The following is a 22008-nucleotide window of genomic DNA, read 5'->3' as shown; positions in this document are numbered from 1 at the left end:
ATGATTATTTTATAGCACGTATTGTTTTTCATTTAAATAACTACCTTTTGTGGGACTGCTGTTCTCAATTTTCAATTACAATGTTTGGAAGAGAAAATAGATTTCTTAGAATGATGAAAAATAAAATTCAATCCACACACTGTCCTGCATATTTGAAGATAATCCTACAAATGAGATAATAACTAACACAATCCATATTCCTCTTCTTGTTTAATAATAGAATCTAAGGTGACTTTGAAAATTGCTGAAAGTTACTATTTCCTAGCCTCACTTGCAGCTCTGGCTGGCCAGGTGACTGTGTTCTGGCCAGTACAATATAAGCAGAAGAAATGAGAGGACAAAATAGGAGTTTCCTTAGAAAGAACTAACTTAACTGGAGGAATGGCTCTTTTGTCCTCCCTTGCATTCTTCTTCTCCTGGCTTGAAATGAAGAAATGATGTCTGTAGCAACAGCAACCATGTTTGACCATGAAGTGACCTTGTGATTGGAAACTAAGCGCTGAGGATGGTGGAACAGAAAAATAGACTAATAGACTGATCAGCTCATTATTAGAAAGCCACAGTAACAACCCTCACATTATTACTCCAAGTTTCTTTCCAAAAGGAGGAAATAAATTTCTGTCCTGATTAAATTGCTGCTAGTCAGTCTTTCTATTATATACAGCTGAACTTAATACTAATGATCATAATTTTTACTGAAATGACTGAGTTGCTTTAATAGTTTTTTCTATGCTATGGTAACACAACACTACTTTTAAAGTGTTTTTGGTTTTGTTTTTTGTTGTTGTTGTTGTTGTTGTTGTTCTGAAGACATCATTTACACTGGCTTTTGTTTACTCCTTTGCCTAATGGTTTAGAACACTGCAAGTTTCCTCAATGATATTCATTCTCCCTTTTTGTTCCTTGCCGACAGAACCACAATGTTGTGTAGAGTAGCAGTGTGCCCAGCTAACATACTGGGAGTGGCCATAGGACACAGCTCTATCTAAGAAATTGTAAAGAGAAATACACTAGGGATTCTAGAGTGTCTTCCTTTTTTTTTTTATTTTTTAAAAAATATTTATTTTTGAGACAGAGATAGAGCGTGAACAGGGGAGGGGCAGAGAGAGAGGGAGACACAGCATATGAAACAGGCTCCAGTCTGTGAACTGACAGCACAGAGCCCGATGTGGGGCTCGAACCCACAAACTGTGAGATCATGACCTGAGCTGAAGTCGGACGCTTAACTGACTGAGCCACCTAGGTGTTCCTAGAGTGTCTTTCTTAATAAGTTCTTTGCCTTCTTTTTGTCCCGTGAAGCTAGAGGGTGGAGTATCCCTTTGGAAACCATGATGGAACAGGAATAAGGACAAAAGCCACAGCTAAGGATATCAGATCAGAAAACTAGGAACTGAAACACAGATGACCTTACTGAGCCATTGTAAAACCCCCAGACTGCCTACACCTACATTTCTTATTTGGGGAGAAAAATAACTTCCTTTGACTTAGGTGATGCCATTGGATTTGTGTTACCCCAGTTTCATGACACCAAACAAAATCCACAAATCCTTCCCTTTGCAACCTTTTAAAACAAGGGACACACCATTCCTGATGGCTGCTTATTGAGTCTAGTTCATTGGAAGCAATGGTTTTTCGGTAGTGTACAAATGTGTTACATTTTTTCATAGTATATTGCAGAATGGTAGGCTGGAGTGACTTCACATCATGGTATTCCCCCTCGCAAACTGTTTAAACATGTTAAAAACATTAGCCAATATTCAGTCAAGCACTGTAGGTATTTCATGTAGGATTACATGCCCAAAGGTTTAGAGGTTTACACAATAATTAGGGCTGGGGGAACAAAGATCTAGGAGCTATTGCTAGGACTCAAAAAATCCTCTTAAATTTTACACCAGTGCCTCTCATTGGTAGAATTTGGTTAGAATACTGCTGGCAACAGATTCTGAGAAATATCACATACAGGAGGCATATAGAAGGGTGAGGATGGTGCTGAGTATCAACAGATAATATTTGGCACAATGTCTACGCCTTTTGGCAAAAAGAGTAAACTTACTATATGCATTTGTCCATTCATCCATTTACTCCTTGTATGTGTTACATTTAGGAATGTCTATATCTCTAAATAAGGTTAAATATGTAAAAAATACTTACTTATATCGATGTTATCCTTTTGACTTCATCCACAAATCTCAGTTGTGAGTTCTTTGAGCTATCCTTCAGATTATTAAAGAAATTACATGGCAATACAACTGTCAAGGTAAATGTTCTGACAGTGCCGAAGTCATTGAGGAAATATAGGTTTATGTAGGTGTTCATTTACCTCAACCTAGATTTCTACATCTAGACTCCTAATATTTCTGGAAACCTGTGTCAAAAATGCATTTGAAAAATCAGACCTTGTTAGTCCCAGCTGTTTATTGGCTTAAGACTCATCTAAGAGCAGTAAAATAAGAACTAATATGTATGCAGAGGTTTTATGTAAAAGTTACTAAAACTAATCAGTCCTCAAAATATCAGGTTTATATTTTTTCCTTAAAATCTTCCTACTTTCAAGTATTCTTTTATCCAAGAGTCACTAACTTCAATTTTACTGACTTTTAGGTAGTATTGAAATATAAAGCCTCTATGTGAACCTTTCTAATTATCTTCTGTAGTTGCCTAAAGTGACTTTGTATCTTACCAAACACTCATTCAGTTTAGTTTTGCTTGGAATATGAGAAGTGTAAGTTTTATTTGGCTAGCTTAGTTTTAGAAATCTGATATCTAGTGTTCAAGTGTTACTTCTTCGACAATGCACACATTTTTGGCAGGCGGGTGGGAGGGAGAGGAACAAAACAACTCTTGTTCTACAAAATTATCCCCTGAAAATAACTGGTCACTTTAAAAAGTGAAAAGACAGAAGCGCCTCAGTGGCTCAGTCGGTTACGTTTCCAGCTTTGGCTCAGGTCATGATCTCACCGTTCATGACTTTGGCCCCACATCTGGCTCTGTGCTGACAGCTCAGAGCATGGAGCCTGCTTCAGATTCTGTGTCTGTCTCTCTCTCTGCCCCTACCCTGCTCGTGCTCTGTTTCTTTCTCTCAAAATAAATAAACATTAAAAAAAAAAGTGAAAAGACAGACTGGGACAAAATCTATGCAAAACATATATCTTATAAAGGACATCTGTCCAAAATATACAATAATCAATGATAAGAAAACAAACCACCCCATTAAAAAGTGAAAAAAGTTCTGAATAGACACCTCACCAAAGAAAATACAAAGATGGAAAATAAGCATAAGATGTTCAGTATCTTATGTCATTAGAGAATTCAAATTAAAACATTGAGATACCATGACATAGCTATTAAAATGGCTAAAATCCAAAACATTGACAAGTACCAAATGCTGATGAAGAACGTGAAGGAACAAGAACTCTCATTCACTGCCAGTGGGAATGCAACATGGTTTAGTCACTTTGAAGGACAGTAAGAAAGCTAAAAATAGTCTTATCATTCAACCCAACAATAGCACTCTTAGTTATTAACCAAAATAAGTTGAAAATTTATGTTCACATAAAAACCTGCACATGAACATTTATAGCATCTTTATTCATAGTTTCCAAAAGTTGAAAGAAACAAAGACGTTCTTCAATAAGTTAATGGCTAGGGGTGCCTGGGTGGCTCAGTCAGTTAAGCATCTCAGGTCATGATCTCACTGTCCATGAGTTCCAGCCCCACGTTAGGCTCTGTGCTGACAGCTCAGAGCCTGGAGCCTGCTTCAGATTCTGTGTGTGTGTCTCTCTCTCTGCCCCTCCCCCACTCACGCCCTGTCTCTTTCTCTCTCAAAAATAAGTTAACGTTAAAAAAAAAGCTAATGGCTAAACTTCGGTCTATCCATGCAATGGAATGTTATTAAGCAATAAAAAGAAATGAGCTATCAAGCTATGAAAAGTCATGGGGGAAGCTTAAATGCATATTGCTAAGTGCAAAAAGCTAGTCTGAAAAAGAAACGAGTGTATATGACCCCATACATACAATTCTGGAAAAGACAAAACTATAGAAATGGGAAAAGATCAATGGTTTCCAAGGGTTCATGATGCAGGTGGGTGGAAGGGGGAAAATATGTAAGTCTGGCACCAGATATTTAGAGAAGTAAAACTATTCTGTTACAATACTGTAATGATGGATACATGACAATAACCATTTGTCAAATCCCACAGAACTGAACAACACAAAGATGAACTCTAATGTAAATTATGAACTTTAGTTAATAATAATGTATCAATATTGGTTCACCAATTATAACAAATGCACCACACTAATGCAATATGTTAATAATAGTTAAAACGTTGGGGCAAGGGGGGAAGGAAGTATATGGTATTTTTCTGGTCAGTTTTTCTGTAATCCTAAAACTGCTTTACATAATAAAGCCCGCTCAAAGAAAAAGATAACTGATAATATTCAGGAGAAAAAAAAATCATTAAAGGTTGGGGGTGGAGGAATGGGAAACAGTGTAAAACCCATGCAACTTCACAACCAGAGCACCACAAAAACATTTACAAAACTAATGAAAATACTAGCACAGTTAAAAATACAAGTTAAAAATATACATTGCATACAGGTTTACCTCAAGAAGCCAGAAAATTCTCAAATATACAACCTAACCTTACAATAAAGGCGTTAGAAAATAAAGAGCAGAGAAAGCCTAAAGCCAGCAGAAGGGAAATAATAAAGATTAGAGCAGAAATAAACGATATAGAAACAAAAAACAGTAGAACATACCAATGAAACTAAGAACTGGTTCTTTGAGAGAATTAATAAAATTGATAAACTGGGACACCTGATTGGCTCAGTCAGTTAAGCATCCACTTCTGCTCAGGTCATGATCTCACAGTTCTTGGACTCAGGTCCTGCATCGGGCTCTGTGCTGACAGCTTAGAGCCTGGAGCCAGCTTCAGATCCTGTGTCTTGCTCTCTCTCTGCCCCTTCCTTACTCTGCCTCTATCACTCTCCTCCTCTCTCTCTCTCTCAAAAATAAATAAACATTAAAATAATAAAAAAAAAATAAACATGATAAACCCCCAGCCAAACTTATTGAAAAGAAAAGAAAAAGGACCCAAATAAATAAAATCACAAATGAAAGAGGAGAAATCACAGCCAATGCTGCAGAAATACAAATAATTATAAGAGAATATTATGAAAAATTATTTGCCAGTAAACTGGGAAATCTTGAAGAAATTGACAAATTCCTACAAACATATAAATACATACAAAATTGAAATAGGAGGAAATAGAAAATCTGAACAGACCCATAACCAGCAAAAAAATTGAATCAGTAAGCAAAAATTTCCCAACAAACAAAAGTCCAGGGCCAGATGGCTTCCCAGGGGAATTCTACCAGAAAATTAAAGAAGAGTTAATACCTATTCCTCTCAAACTGTTCCAAAACACAGAAATGGAAGGAAAACTTCCAACCTCCTTCAATGAGGCCAGCATAACCTTGGTTCCAAAATAAGAAAAAGACCTCACTAAAAAGGAGAATTACAGGTCAGTCTCCCTGGTGAACATGGATACAAAAATTCTCTACATGATAGTAGCAAATTGAATCCAACAGCATATAAAAAGAATTATTCACCACAATCAAGTGGGATTTATTCCTGGGTTGCAGGGGTGGTTCAATATTTGAAAATCAATCAACATTCATTCATTCATTCATTCACGACATTAATAAAGGAAAGGATAAGAGCCATATGATCCTCTCAGTAGATGCAGAAAAAGTATTTGGCAAAGTACAGCATCCATTCTTTATAAAAACCCTCAACCAAGTAGGGATAGATGGAACATACCTCGACATCCTAAAGTCCATATATGAAGACCCACAGCTAATATCATCCTCAATGGGGAAAAACTGAGACCTTTTCCTCTATAGTCAGGAACAAGACAGTGACGTCCACTCTTACCATTACTATTTAACACAGTACAGGAAGTCTTAGCCTCAGCTATCAGACAACAAAAAAAAATAAAAGGCATCCAAATTGGTAAGGAAGAAGTCAAACTTTCACCATTTGCAGATGACATGATACTCTATGTAGAAAGCTCAAAAGACTCCACCAAAAAATTGCTACAACTAATCATGAATTTAGCAAAGAACTAATCATGAATTTAGCAAAGTCATAGGATATAAAGTCAAAGTACAGAAATCTGTTGCATTTCTATACACCAATAATGAAATAAGCAGAAAAATAAATCAAGGAATCTATACCATTTGCAGCTGTAAATGGTATAGAAAAAACATAAGATAACTGGGAATAAACCTAACCAAAGGGGTAAAATGTCTGCCCTCTGAAAACATAGAACACTTACGAAAGAAGTTGAAGAGGACACAAAGAAATGGAAAAAAAACCATTCCATACTCATGGATTGGAAGAACAAACATTGTTAAAATGTCTATACTGACCCAAACAATCTACACATTCAATCCAATCCCTATCAAAAAACCACCAGCATTTTTCACAGAGCTACAACAAATAATCCTAAAATTTGTATGGAACCATAAAAGACCCCAAATAGCCAAAACAATCTTGAAAAAGAAAAGAAAAGCTGAAGCCATCATGATTCCAGACTTCAAGCTATATTATAAAGCTGTAGTCATCAAGACAGTTTGGTACTGACACAAAAACAGACATATAAATCAATGGAACTGAATAGAAAGCCCAGAAATGGACCCACAACTATATGGTCAACTAATCTTCAACAAAGCAGGAAAGAAAATCCAACAGAAAAAAGACAGTCTCTTCAACAAATGGTGTAGAAATATATAAGGAAAGTTGAATCATGAAAACAGGGACAAGTGCACAAAGACCAGGAAGAACTGTTAATATGCAATTTCAAGACAGAGCATGTGGCTAAATTGAGCCAAGAGGATGAAGAGGTGAATGGGCATGTGTATAGGACTGCTTTCCTCCACAGTTTACTGCATTCAGCTGTTAGTGTGGACTTTGAGTTAAATTGCTTTCACTTGGTAGTCAAACCCAAATGTATCAAGGAAAACTGTGTATAAACTGATTGATTTCCATATTCTATTGACATACTTACTTGCCAATTATGTATTAATTGGTTCATATTAGAGAAATATAAAATGCAGCAAAATAAACTGCTTTTGATTCTTTGTTTCTTTAACCCAGTAAAATAACTTAAACCAATTAAATATATTATACCATAGTTATGGCTCCCATATTTGTGGAGATTGTGCCCAAGGTATCCTATCATACTCATTAGCTTCAAGAGTAAATATAGTAGAGGGCTTGAAGTACACTTTAAATGAAACAATTTAAGGCTTATGGGCGGTAAATTAAAGCCAATTAAATGAAACTTCATTTAAATAGATCACTCTGAACTGAAACATTTAGTGCATTTTTTTCTTTGCAGAAAATTTTACCAGCAAAACATAACATCTCATTTTCAATGGTACTCATCAAACAGACCAACATCAGATCATTATCTACACTGAAGTGTCATCATGCTCAATTCACTCATGAGTCCACTCACTTTAGATAATTTCTTCACTGTTGACAAAAATCCCATAGTCATTTTCTAATCAAATCTAATCGTCCTATTACTTACTGTACTCTCTAATCCTATTTCAGCATATTCAGCATTGGTACTCTCCAGAGATCAGATGGTAAAATGACCTAGAGGAAGAACCCTAAGAAAAGAAAATAGAAAACTAATAGAGTGGTTAAAAAAAAATACAGCACTTTAAGCCAGTCAATACCTAGTTGCAAAAGTTAGAACAAGACGATGAACCATTCATTTATAGCTGAAATTTTTAACTTGTTCTTTGGATTACATCAGGATTATAGAAATGGACTTCCAAGGGCCTGTGAATGCTCTGGGTTTTGAGCAGAATTATCTGCTTATATGTATTTTTAGGTAGAGGGCATATATTTCTTATTGTAATTTCAATCAATCTTAACCCTCTAAAAAAATTAAAACCACTCATACAGAACAAAAGCATAGGTAGCTAAAAATGACACTCAGGATAGTTAGGAATGTATTTCTTTTTAAAAAAATTTTTAAGGTTTATTTATTTATTTTTGAGAGACAGAGTGCGAGTGGGGGAAGGGCAGAGAGAAAGGTAGACACAGAATCCGAAGCAGGCCCCATGCTCTGAGCTGTCAGTACAGACCCCGATGCAGGGCTCAAACTCACAGAGTGCGAGATCATGACCTGAGCCAAAGTCAGAGGCTTAAACGACTGGGCCACCCAGGCACCCAAGTAGGAATGTATTTCTTAAAGATAAACAGATGACTTTTTGATAAAATGAATTATCCAATACCATCTTAAGTGAAATAGCATTTGGGTTAATATTTTAATGTCTATAACAAAAATAATTTGTATTTGTCTTTAATACATTTTTTAGAGTTCTGCATTTGAAAGTTTACTCAAATATTTGAGTAAATAGCAGTATTTTGAATAAAAAGACCCAGCTACATTAAGACATTTTAGTTTAGAAAAAATAATCAAACCAGTAAGGTATGACATGGATTTCCATGAAAAGCTGAGGGTGACATGTTGGCCTAATAAGTTTGAGAGATGATCCCACCATAGATAATTTGAGAGCAAGAAGACAACTAGAGCCAGGGTAGCAAGAATTCAAAGCAAGCAAAATTTCCTCTGAGAAGAATCCTGAGCTGGCTTGTTAAAGAAATTCTTGCTTTTACCTCCTTTGTGACACCCTCATTCAAAAGTATATTCATCAGAGTGGGGCTGTCATGTTCTTTAAATTTCTATAGTTACCATGTTTCCGAACAAGTTAGATAATCAACACTTCCACTCTCTGACATAAAAAAAAGTCCTAGTCATATAAAGGACACTATGTACAATATAAAAGAAGAAACAGAGAAACAAAGTATTTTGAAATAAAGCTGATATGTAGTTCCATAAATTGAAAATTTCTTCTGCTAGCTTAACCTTTATTATTGAGTCATAATAAATTATATTCTATCTTCATAGCTAACTACATGATTGTTTTTTCTATAGTTTAGCATCTTATTAGAAACAAGTTTAGGAGTGCCTGTGTGGCTCAGTCAGTTAGGTGTCTGACTTCGGCTCCAGTCATGATCTTATGGCTCGTGGGTTTAGGCCAAGTGTTGGGTTCTGTGCCGACAGCTCCGAGCCTGGAGCCTGCTTCACATTCTGTGTCTCCCTCTCTCTCTCTGCCCCTCCCCCACCTCACACTCTGTCTCTCTCTCTCAAAAAAAGCATTAAAAAAATTACTTAAAAAAACAACAAATTTATAGAATAGCCATATATACCCAAAAGGTAGTTAACATTTTGAGCCAAAAGGTAGAAAAATAAATGTATTTATTTGCTTATTTTTAATTTCTTTACTTCATTTCTGATTTTGCAAGGACATTTATATGCGGACACACATTACAACAGGCAATTAAAAGAAAATAACATACCAATGCCTGAGAAAACAAAATTGCAGTAGTCAAGGCAATAGTGAAAGAACACAAATATAAGCCTTAATATTTTACACAGGGACTAATTTTTAGTTGTTAATTTGACTTTGACATCCCTTGTAACTAAAAGAAAAGGCAAATGGAATCACTTACACGATGTACATTGTGTATAAGAGGAGAACATAACACTTACCTTGGGATGGTTTAAGTGAAGAGGAGAAGTATGAAAGTTCAAGTCATGAGATTGGCATTAATAGAAATGTTTTTAGGGAGAACTTATATATAGAATACCAAGTGATATGTTGGGCAAGTCCAAGTCTTTATTAGCAACCCTATAGTACACTTAGAACAGGGCATATAAACTGAAGACTGTTTTATACAGAATATTTGCATATAAGCTGAAAATGTAATGTCAAAGCATAGTAAAGGCAATTCTGCTTGGGGGAGGTCTAAAAAATGCCACCCACATATTTATCTTTCTAATAATTTGGATTTCTCTGAAAATAAATCCTAGACTATCCAGAAGTATGGATTAACCATGTGCACATTAGAAAAGTATTCATGTGTTTCATATCTTTCAACAATTTTTTAAAATAAAAATTGAGCAGCAGGCCAATGCTGCAAGGACCTGAAATGCAGATGTTCTGGGTTTTATCTATTTTGCTATTCTTCATCACTTCTTTGGCAGTAGAGAATAAAATATATATCATTAATCTCTGTGCTTCTATAAAACTTGGTAGAACTTGCCATGTTGTCTTGCAATGTATCTCATCAAGGTCAGAGACCAAAGATCATCAGTCTTTGTATCCTAGCATCTAGCAAAGAAAGTGGAACATAATGGATTTTTAATTCATTATGCTTTCCTGAATGAGTCATTTGCACAGTTTCCAGAACATCACCACCATTCATATAGCTTGAAAAAGATCAAGATCATGCACTAACACATACCTAGAAACCTAATATATAGTAAAAACTTTCCTTTGGCGTCAATTCAAAAGCATTAACTAAAAGCACTGTATCAACTGATGTATAAATGGATTTTTAAAAAAAACAAGAAAACCATCCAGAGGAATCTTCAAAATCTAAGTATACATGTGTCATGTCAGGGACACAACAGATCAGCATTTACTCAAATGATCAATGAAACAATGGCCCTATCCCACTTTTTAAACTGGGTAAGAATTAGATATGTAACATTCAGATTTGTAAAATCAGTATCATGAGCATAAAATCATGACAACAAATCCTTGGACTGAGGCCTATACATAAGCAGTAAAATCATATAATTTAGTTTCTCTCCATGAGCTTGGATTACAAAAAGAATGGGTGATTGCAGGTTATACTGTAAAAATATAGAGTGAAATAAACAGTGGTATGTGTCCGGACAATGCCAAATCAAGATCAAATGATTAAATTTATAAAGTTTGTTATAGTTGTTAATATTGTACAAACAAAATGGTTAACCTCTGAACTTATGTGAATAGAATATTCTTACAGCAGTCTAGAAACATACATAGAACAATAGAAGGAAGAAAACGACCTCCTTTCCCATACTCTATGAGTGACTGCATTGCCATAATACAATCTTTCTAGAACCTTGCTACTTGAAGTGTGGTTCCTGAACTAGCAACCTCTGGCATCACCTGGGATCTTGTTAGAAATGCAGAATCTGAGACCCAAACTCACACTTGCTGAGTGAAAACCTGCATTTTAGCAAGATCCTGAGATGGTTCATACTCATACTAAATTTCAAGAAGCACTGCTCTGGCATAGTACCAAAATAAGATGTGGACCTTAGCAAGCTTTTAAAAAAAGCCAGTTAAAACCTTGGTTAGGAACATGTTACTGGAATAACTTTTGCAGTCTATTGGTGGGCAGTTAGTTCACCTATATTATGGGGTGTTTAATGGTTTTAAAAAAAATGAACAAAATTTTTGAGTATAGTCTTATATGAACTACAAGTTATACATTGAGAATTTTTTATAAGACCATGAAATTTCCTGAATACATAAATATTCTGAATGACCATTACCTTGTCTTCACTTTATTATTGAATTCTAACACACCTTTACATGATGTGTTTTCAGCATTTTTCTACACAAACAGTGACCCAATTCTGCACCTACATTTTCCCCAATAGCTGACAATTTAATAATTTCCAAGGTCAATAATCAAGTTTTTAGAGAATCTACAGGTGTTTGTAACTTGAAGGTTCTGGATATAGTATCCAAACATTAGAATTGGAGCCTTATAACTGAGTAGGACAACACCCCTAAGTAAGGATGAGGGGAAAGGTTTTCTTGTTGTTGTTTTTCTTTTGTTTTTGTTTGGCTTTGCTTTCATTGAGGTTTAAGTTTAGATTCTATGTATTTAACACTTTAGAAAATGTGCCTTGCAACTACATATGGGCTTTTATGGAGCATTCCTCTCTTGGTGTGTTCTATCTACTAGGTAGGTCTTACAACGCAATTTTTCAGCACTACGGACAGCGCCTAGACTCCTGTCTTAAAATGCGGGGGTGGGGCGGCGAGCTAGGTTGGGAGCTTGGGGGGAAGGATCCGGTTGGGTTTGCGTAGAAAAGAAAAGGTCAAGAGTAGAAGAAAACAACTCCAAATGACGCATGCAGTCCCCACTTAAACCAATACACTTTCATTCTCGTCTTTCTCTAATCGGATGAGAAGAAAGAAGAATCTAGCGTCTATTCCTTCACTGAGACTGCGGTCAACGAGCACAACAAAATGCCCGCGGTACAGATGCTGCTGCAGAAGAAAGGAAAACAAGGATTTTAACAATAAATTAATTAAATTGGCGATGAACTCCGATTGCTAACCTGCAGTGTGATATGAGTGAAAATGAGCATCTATTTTTTTTTCTTTTTAGCAAAACTGAGAATAGATAGAGCCTGTTGCTGCTGCGGTGGCCGATTCCCTTCCCCCTTCTCATTTCCCAACTCTTCTCGGTCTCACAAACACACACGGTCAGATGCCTTCACATATACGCGCGCGCGCGCCAATGTTTACACTCTGCCACAACGAATAAATCAGGCACATTTTCCTGCAAATACACGCGCGCGCACACGTACTTCACGAGCGCCCACGTCCTCTATCTCTCACCGACAGATACAGACATTTACACACGTAGGCCAGGAGAGCGCTAACCACGGTACTGTGACTCCACGCAGGTTCCCAGGACACGCCTTTTACATTGTAACCGAACCGATCAGCGAACACAGACAAACCTGCCAACACTTAAGTCTACTGGCTGGATTTCATCTCCATGGCAACAAGCATGGAAGGTGAGACATCGCTGCCTGCGAAGTAACTTTCTCCCCCTACCCTCCGCATTAACTGACAGGGTTCCAGTGCAGGTTCAGATGAGAAGCATGTCCTCATTCTCTTGTATTTATGAAGCTAAGGAGTGGGAAAGGAGGCTGGGGAGGGCGGGGGGGGGGGGGGGTGATGAGGTGGGGGCAGGGGCGGGGGGTAGGGGGGCTCACGAATGGATCCTGCAGGTCTGGTCAGTTCAAATTCTAAAGGAGAATAGAGCCCTGATATTTCTGCTAGTGCTGGTGCTGCTGCCAAAAAGAAAAAATAAATTTAAAAAAATGTGTGTGTGCAGTTAGCTTGCTGATGCTATGCTTCTTTAGTTTAACATGTCCAAAGAGAACTGGAGACAAACAAGGCAGAATGATAATGACAGTCTACATTTCTCTAGTGAGACATTTTGAAATTTTTCAGACCAGATTTCCAGTGTTTCGAAAAGATTGAATGTCAGAGTCCTTGGGGAGCTATGTGAAGATTCTCTTAAGAGGGAAGTTCTCTTAAGGTTGAAATCTGAAAGGTTGGTGGGGGAGGGGGGGTGCAATTCTGGCAGATCCTGAGGTTTTGGATTGCTGGGAAGGCCTGAAATGTTTGCACTTGATCATGATGAAGACATCTGGGTTTGTAATTTAAGGTTTTCCTTTGATTCCAACACATTCCATTCCTAATGATCAACTAGCTCTGTGCAGAAGCAGACTGAACAATGTTTCTTTTTCCCTGTTTACTTTGAATAGGATTTAATAACCTTGATGTAGAGTGGGGGATGTGTCTATGTGCGTATGGGAGGATTCATTATTTCTTTAAGCCTGATATTTCTTATAGTTCTCATTCCATGAAATCATGAATATCCATTATTATGAGCATTAAAGATTACTATATCTGATAACTAACATCAAAATACTTTTCACCAAGAACACCATATTCCAATATAATAGTTGTTATTTCAGATAAACTGTTTAGACTATCATTAATAGATAAATAAACCAAAGGAAAAAAACCTGTTGATGAAAATGCTAGAGGTTCTTTTTTTAATGGGCATATACTCTTCAATATTGGTTTCTGCAGTTGCACATTGTTGCATGCATACTATATGTTTCTAAAAAGTGAAATTTTATCTTTCTAATCAGTAAGCTTATTCATAGAAGAAAAAGTAACACAACATTTACATGTATGAAGGGCTATATATATATTAGGTATAAAAATACTATTTGCTTGACTACTCACAATGGTATGATTTGTATGACTGATCAAAGATAGACTTTGTTTACTGGTTACTAACTACAAAGCCATTGAATGAGATTTTGGCCTTTTGGTCTACTGGTATACTGTTGGCCCAATCCTATGACTCATCAGGACTTAGAAATCCCAGCTCCTGATAATTGCCATGAAGGAAATGATGTACTTTCAACTCAATTGCTCATTTCTAAAGGACCTAAATGTTGATCTTTTAACCCATATTTTATGGTGTAGGATGTTTAAAATGACTCTTACCACATAATTCTACATCTACTCTTTTTTTGAAAATTCATTTCTTTTTTCTCAACAGGGCTTATTTATCATGGTTTTGTAACCTCATGGTCTGAATGTCTCTCATTTTTCTATTTCCCAGTAAACAAGATATTAAGATGATGTTTTCCCTCTGAGGTAGGCATTAAAATGTCTGTTTTACAGAGCATACTGATTTGTTTTGCATTTCCATCTCTTCCATGGACTAGAGAAAGTAAAATGTATCTTTTATCCACATTGTTGAGTAATTTTGGATATCTTATTAATGATGAAGAAATCAGTGTTGTAACTGGAGACTTCTATTTATTTTTAACAATATTTTGTTACTAACAATACTTTTTAATCTAATTATGCTCTATATCAATAGAAAGGTACAAAGTTCATTGCACTTAGCAGTATATTCTCAAAAATTTTCTACCTGCTGTTGAAAGTATAAGTTATTCATTTCACAGAGCAAGTAAAATGGAAAGTTTGGGCAAATGTTTGAAAAATTTAGGCCTATAAATACTGGTATTTCAGTTGCTACACATATGGCTTAAATTACTAAGAGCATCTATTTGCTGAACACATTGTTAAGCAATTGCTTAACTTTTTACTAATTTGCTTGTCTGTCCACAGCATATAGCAATGGCCAGGCTTTTTTTCAAGCTTTAAATATTATCCGTTTAGTTGTTTTTCTTGACTTGTATTTGGTTTTCATCTTTAGCATAAGGCAGAATTTTCAAATGAATATAAAAGTCCAAGTTCTTCCTTTTAAGATCTTAATAAAACCTCTGTTCTTTGTCACCCAATTTTTGGTTAAAAATGGAAATTTCCTAGTTCTTTGAACCCCAAGTGTATTTACTTGGCTCTACTTTTAACAGCTGAATATATAATCCTGTCCTTATTATTGGAAATAAGTAGTCTAATGATCTAAACTTATGCACTTAAATTTTTGTGGAAGTAAAGGAAGTAAAACTTCCTTTTTGTCAAGTTTCTTTTAGCATTGGGCTTCATTTATTCATTACCCATCACTCCAAAACCCTCTTCAATTATTGTCCCCCCTGGACATTCAACTGAAGCTTTAAAAGCAGTGAAAAAAGTCTGAATGCCAAACCCAGGGTCCTGTTTTTCAGCACTTGTTTCCATCACCACTGAAGAATTCAACACTGTTTACCAGCACCTTCAGAAACTCTAGCTTCCTTTGTTCCAAGTGAACTTCCTACTGCAGATTCACTTAGAACTCTGATCATTCCTTACACAACTCTACTAGCAGATCCTGTTTTCTTCTTGTAAGAGAGGGATTCTTTGAGGCTCATTGCTAGGCTTCTTTCATTTTCAATCCTTTTTGGTAACTGCAAATAGAACCTTAATGGGATGACATCAAAATTGCTTTCTGGATCCATCCAGAACAAGTAGATCTGGCTTCCTCCAGGATAACTCTTCAAATGTTAGAATACACCTGTCATCTTCCTTGGCCTCCCCTTTCCTGAAAAACTCAGCAATTCTTTCCTTAAGTTTTGATCTGTAAATGCTTCTATGTATTAAATTGTGTCCTGGAGGCATTCTTCCCAAAAACTCTATTTGGCAATAATATCCTTAAGATGTTTTCCCCACCAGTGATTTTATGCGGGGCAAAATGAGCTGGATTAATTTATTTAAAACTGTTTATTGAGGGGTGCCCGGGTGGCTCAGTCAGTTAAGCATTGGACTTTTGATTTTGGCTCAGGTATGATCTCATGGGTTCTTGAGATAGAGCCCTTGTGTGGATCTGCACTGACAGTGCAGAGCCTGCTTGGGATTCTCTCTCTCTCTCTCTCTCTCTCTCTCTCTCTCTCTCTCTCTCTCTCTCTCTTCTCTCTCTCTCTCTCTCCCCCCCCTCTGCCCCTCCCCCACGAGTGTGCACATGCTCTCTCTCTCTGACTCAAAATAAATAAATAAATTTAAAAAAGAAAAAAAAAAACCTGCCTGTTGATTGATGTCTATTATGTGCCAGATGTAAACACCACAAATTCACTAAGACCAGAACTAAACCCTTTGTTTACTAAATTTACACTTTGCTTGTATTTTCTTTATTTTGGTTGATGAAAACATTGCCTTTACACTTGTTCAGGCTTAAAAGAGTGGAGTCATCTTTGATACCTCTCTCCATGGCCCACTACCTTCCATTATTTGCCAAAACTATCCCTCATATCTTTATAAACATCTTTTGAACCCATTTCCTCTCCCACTCATCTACCCTGTAGTCCAAGCCCTCATTACTTCTCACCTGGAACATTTATTTCCTATGATGTCCCCCCTGAAATCTATGTTTATTTTGTCTCATCACCAAGCCAGTCAGCCCTTAGGCAAATAAATTGCAAACTCTTAGCCTGACAGTCAGGAGATTTCACATTTTGGCTCAACCTACCTTTTCAATGTTTTGTTTCCCATATTCCTCTTTGCTTGTATCAAATTGCTCTGAACAAACTGCTCCTCTGGATAAATTCAGCACTTTTCTGCCTTCATATTCATTGTCATGCTGTTTCCTTCCTTGCATATCTAAATCTTCTGTCTTTTTTCAAGACTCATCTCAAATACAATCTTTTACCAAAAAAACCTTTCCTGATCCTTAAATGGGTGAAATATCTATTTCCTCTAAATTTGTTGATTTTTGAATCTCTTTTTTCATCAATATGTTGAATACTACTAACCCTGTATGATTATTATGGGGGTTAAATAGAATAACATATGTAAAACAGTGTTTGGTATACAGTGTATGTTACATATAAGTTTGCTCCTCCTTTCCTTTTATTGTGTTTGTAGAAGCCTATACCGTTTTTTTTCCTGTTTGTGCATGTATCGTCTCCCTTACAGGCTAGAATCACTTTGAGTACAAATCATGTGAATCTTTCCAGGAATGTTCTTATTAATCAACCTGATAAAAACAAACAGAAACACTGAACTCTGAATGAGCTGCTGAATTTTGATACTTATCTTTGAGGCCAATTTTTTTTTGAAATCAAATAAAAGTTGTTTTTATTCATTTCATTTTGACATTTAAATGTTAAATGTTTTTAATATGTTTTCTGGATATTCAACAATTAGATTCTTAGGACCCAGAACTTTATTCTTAAAAAATTATATTTTTCAATAAATTTACTTTGATTCAATTAAAATATTTATTGGATATCTATGATATGCTGGGAACTGTAACCAGTACTTGAGAAGTAGGAGTTTTTCCTTTAAAAAGTAAAGTAGCTCAATTCACAGATTGTTTGAGACTCTCAGAACAAAGCATTATCTCCTATGTTAGATGATTGTGATAAAAAGCATAATTTTATAGCTCTAACTAGGAAGATACTGTGTTTTAATTTAATATTGACAAATGAATTGAGTGTTTTATTGCTACAACTAGTAAATGCCTTTTTGTTTGTTTGTTTGGTCAGTCAATAGCTTTTATTTATTTATTTATTTTTTAGTCGATAGGTTTTAATAAGAATAACAGAGTCTAGTGGATTAATCATTAAGAGCCAACTGACTTAACTCTTCTAATGATCAGCTATGACCCTGTGTCTGTTTCTACATTATGATTTTTAAAAACATGTAAAGTTAACTAATATCATAATTATACATAGTTTAGGCTGTTTCTTCATAATGGCAAAATTAACTCGGTAAAAAAAGTGCAGATTATGAAAACTGCCCAGATGTTTTCACTTCTGTACCACCGATTGTTACATTTGGTCCTCAGAAACCAAATTCTGAGAGTTTAGTGTGAGGATGTTTGTTAAGTAGTGCCCTTGGGCTCAACACCTGTGGAAGAGTGAGAAAGTAGGCAGGAATCGGCACAAGTCGAGCTGTGACGTGGAACCAGTGACAGTCTTGGTTTACTCCATGAACAACTCTAGAGCTAGAATGGTTTTTTAGAGTTGCACTCCCTTGTGTCAAGATGATCAGGTCTTTTGCTCTCACGTTAATCAGACATTTGAAACGGTCTGCCTTATCAGTTGGGGTTCCTGGGTGGCCCAGTCGGTTAAGCCTCCGACTTCAGCTCAGGTCACGAGCTCACAGTTCATGGGTTTGAGCCCTGCATCAGGCTCTATGCTGACAGAGCTTGGAGCCTGCTTCTGATTCTGTACCTCCCTCTCTCTCTCTGCCCCTCCCCCACTCATGTTCTCTTTCTCTCTTTCTTTTTCTCTCTCTTAAAAATAAAATAAAAATATTTTTTAAAAATATTTAAAAAATGATCTGCCTTAGGAATTGAAGTGACCTTGGATGAGGCAGCTCTCCTTGAAAGGGGCTACAGCCAAAGACCATCTGGTGGCAACACTCCCAGCTGCTGGACATAAATCCTTCATGGAAGGGAGCCTGTTGTACACACCACAGTGTCCATCAGTAAACCAGGCTCATTGCTTCCTCTTATACACATGCTCTCTGAAATTATCAAATGATATAGCCTAGCAAGGTCATGGCTCTAGTGAAGAAAGAATTCAGACTAGTTACTTGGCTGAATCAGTCTGTTACATGACAGATATTTGGTTCAGCATCTCCATGTATAAATATACTGCTTTTCAGTTTCTCTACTTGTTAAACAAATGAACCAGAGGATGTATGTATCTCAGCAAAAGACCTTTAACTGACAAAAGCAATAAAAGTAGAAATTTCCTCAGAAAAAAGTTCTAGTTAAGTCCCAAGGTCATTAGATATTCAGTCCAGTCTCATGTCTTCTACAAGATAAAGAGTACTTACAAGAGGTCAATCAGAGAAATCACTCTGAGCCACTTAAGTGATACTAAATTAAGAAAAGAACCAAAGTATAGTCTATACCAATATGTATTAGGGCAGAAAAAAATGATTTGATGGAAAGAAGTTTAACAGAGAAGTTGAAAACAGTATTTTTCCTTTTATTAAAAAAGTCAAATAACAGCATACCCCAGAATGTATTAAATATTCCTGACACTTAAGATTTGAAGACAAAGATAAAGCTGTTTTGTAATCCAAACCATAATAAAAAGAATATCATTAAATATTAACTGGTTTATTCATTGGTGAAAAACTTTGAAAGCTACAAGTTTTGTTCTTTTTAATTACCTTTCTTTATTCCTTACCTCCCATCCCTGTTCTGTCTCAGTGGTTTTCTGAAAATTGAATACAAAAAAAATCTGAAGGGTCGGTCATTTTCATAAATAATTCTTAAAAATTATTAGAAAAAGCAACAATAAAAGTGCAAACACTAGCAATCTATTATTCTCAGTTTTTAGATGATAAGCTATTTAATGACAGTCCTCTCAAGAAGGGTGGCTGTGTGTTAGTAAACTTTGATCTAATGAACTCATCTTAATTTTAATTAATTAATTAACTTAATTAACACATCAAGTGGGAAAATCTGTTTTGGTTCAATTCAACAGACACTTTCTTTTCTAAATTTTTTTTAACGTTTATTTATTTTTGAGACAGAGAGAGACAGAGCATGGACAGGGGAGGGGCAGAGAAAGAGGGAGACACAGAATCTGAAACAGGCTCCAGGCTCTGAGCTGTCAGCACAGAGCCCCACGTGGGGCTTGTACTCACGGACCGTGAGATCATGACCTGAGCCAAAGTCGGACGCTTAACCGACCAAGCCACCTAGGCGCCCCTAACATACACTTTCTGAACAATTTTGCTGTAGTTTTAAAATCTCAGTAGAGTACAAGCTTAGGAGTAAGTTTCTGGTTGGGAAGAGAACTGGGGAGCTCATTGTGAAGCTGAATGTTTATAGAAAACATGCTGTTTAACCTGGATTTTATGTCCATTTAGGGTGTTCTGAAAGCTAATGGGGATGGCAGGGCAATGGCTAATGATCCACAGCTACTGTTGTCTGCTACTTGCAGGATGCTCTGTTGGGTACGGCTCTTATTAAAATAATTTTAAAAACACAATTTACCTCTTTAAGAAATTAACATCTAGCATACGGAGTGGTAGTGGGGAAGAAAACACAAGTGCATACATCTAAAAGCTAAGGGAATGAAAAGAGAGACTTTATACCTATTTAAAAGGATCAGAATCTGTATCAGACAAAGTGGCACTGGAGACAGACCTTAGAACATGGACCTTAGAGAGCTTGACCAGCTCACACACTATGATTATGGTATTATCTACACATGCAAAAATAAAGTAAAAATTAGATGACAATTCAGTTCAAAGAAGTAGTGACTTAACCATCTCACAATGAATCCAAACTTCTAGGGTCCATTATTTGAATATTCACTTTCATATCTGATTTTATATTTAGTGCATGTAGGTACAGTTTCATTTGCCCACCGAGGCAATTCAGTAATTACTACAATAGAAATAGCATCTCCAATGCTAATTTGATGCTGATCCATATCTGATGATGTTTTCACACATCTTTTGTGAGTTAAGTCAAGAGGGTTTGAAAACTGCCAGATTTTAGAAAACAATTACCTGCTCAATACCGTATATGAATAACACTAAACTGAGTTCTATTTTGTATTTAGGCCAACAGGTGACTCCAGCAGGAATTCTGAAGAGCCATAATGATGTGACAGTGAATAATGAGTAGTACCTACTGTGGCAACTCTTCAGCTAAGATGAGCGTCAATGAAGTATCAGCTTTTTCGTTGACTCTGGAACAAAAAACTGGCTTTGCTTTTGTTGGGATTTTGTGTATCTTCTTAGGACTTCTTATTATTAGATGCTTCAAAATCCTGTTAGACCCGTACAGTAGCATGCCTTCCTCTACATGGGAAGATGAAGTTGAAGAATTTGATAAAGGGACATTTGAATATGCACTTGCGTGAGAGTTCCACCTTTATGGTTTTTTAGAGTTATGCCACTGGGACCCATGGAAGATACAACTGTAATCTCCTCGAGCATGCTGGAAGAGGCTCACTTCATCCACTAAATTCAATAAACATGTATGGTTGGCCAACTCATCGAATCTCTATGGACTTCAGTGAGGAAGCTAACCAGAGGATTTTTAATGTCTCTTTCAATTCTAGTGCCCTATGAACTCTGTGAACGTATCGGGAAACCCAGAGATCTGAGATGAATGAGGATTTAGGATGTTATGAAAATTTTTTCAGTTTAGGAGTCCCAATTCTGTGGTTTGAATTCTAATGTTGAATTAGCCAAGAAGCTTTATGACCTATAAAGCTGTCTAAGAGGAACCTTTCCATATCTACAAAAACAAGGATAAAGAAACCTATCCTGCATATCTTGCAGGAATGTTGAGAGGACCAAGTGATGTAAGATGAATGTGAAAGCAATATGAAAACCATAAAACATTGTTGAAACATACCTTGCAATCATTTATTATCCTCATTGGTAATACTAATAAGGATTCTCAAACCTAAAGAAGCAATGGCTTAGTGTAAATTATTCCTTGATCAACCTTCATTCTCTTCATTTGATAAATGAAAAGATAGGATATTATTATAAAATTCTTAACAGCTACAAAATTTTGACTCTTTATGGTTATCAAATTGAGGAATATAATAGGAGATAAATAAATACGAAACTATTTGTGCCACTTGAGAACACAGAACTGCCAAACACACAGAAAAAAGAATGACTAATATTTACTAAGAGTTTGCACCAAGTTGGGTGCTTTCCATTTACTATGTGATTTGATCCCCTTATGAATCCTTTGAGTTCAACACTACTATTTCCATTTTATTGTCTCAGTGTCACAGATGAGGAACTGAAGCTGAGAGAGATTACATAACTTCCCAGGGTCATCAAGCTAGAGAGTGGTTGTGTTAGGAATTGAATATGGG

The 22008-nt window shown here is 36.2% G+C and overlaps 1 protein-coding gene across 5 annotated transcripts; it reads left to right on the top strand.

Annotated features, from left to right (window-relative positions):
• Positions 1–12413: 12413 nt before the first annotated feature.
• On the top strand, positions 12414–21529 carry CTXN2 (cortexin 2). Of its 5 annotated transcripts, XM_058737832.1 has the most exons (4): positions 12414–12741; positions 14313–14410; positions 20027–20113; positions 20728–21529. In XM_058737832.1, exon 4 carries the CDS (start codon positions 20785–20787, stop codon positions 21028–21030), a length of 246 nt encoding a protein of 81 aa, XP_058593815.1. In that variant the 5' UTR covers positions 12414–12741; positions 14313–14410; positions 20027–20113; positions 20728–20784; the 3' UTR covers positions 21031–21529. The 5 variants fall into 5 exon arrangements, with proteins under 5 accessions (XP_058593815.1, XP_058593813.1, XP_058593814.1 ...); XM_058737830.1 differs by lacking the exon at positions 20027–20113 and having other exon boundaries at positions 12415–12741; XM_058737833.1 differs by lacking the exons at positions 12414–12741; positions 20027–20113 and adding an exon at positions 12787–12844 and having other exon boundaries at positions 14376–14410.
• Positions 21530–22008: the final 479 nt, after the last annotated feature.

This window comes from Neofelis nebulosa, chromosome 7 (assembly GCF_028018385.1).
Source record: "Neofelis nebulosa isolate mNeoNeb1 chromosome 7, mNeoNeb1.pri, whole genome shotgun sequence".
NCBI classification, from domain to species: Eukaryota; Metazoa; Chordata; class Mammalia; order Carnivora; family Felidae; genus Neofelis; species Neofelis nebulosa.
Note: the sequence above shows the minus strand (reverse complement) of the source record. Positions and strands in the feature narration are given on the sequence as shown.

Bases quoted from the DNA above. Each gene is read 5' to 3' on its own strand.
- CTXN2 (XM_058737832.1), top strand. From the start codon at position 20,785: ATGAGTAGTACCTACTGTGGCAACTCTTCAGCTAAGATGAGCGTCAAT.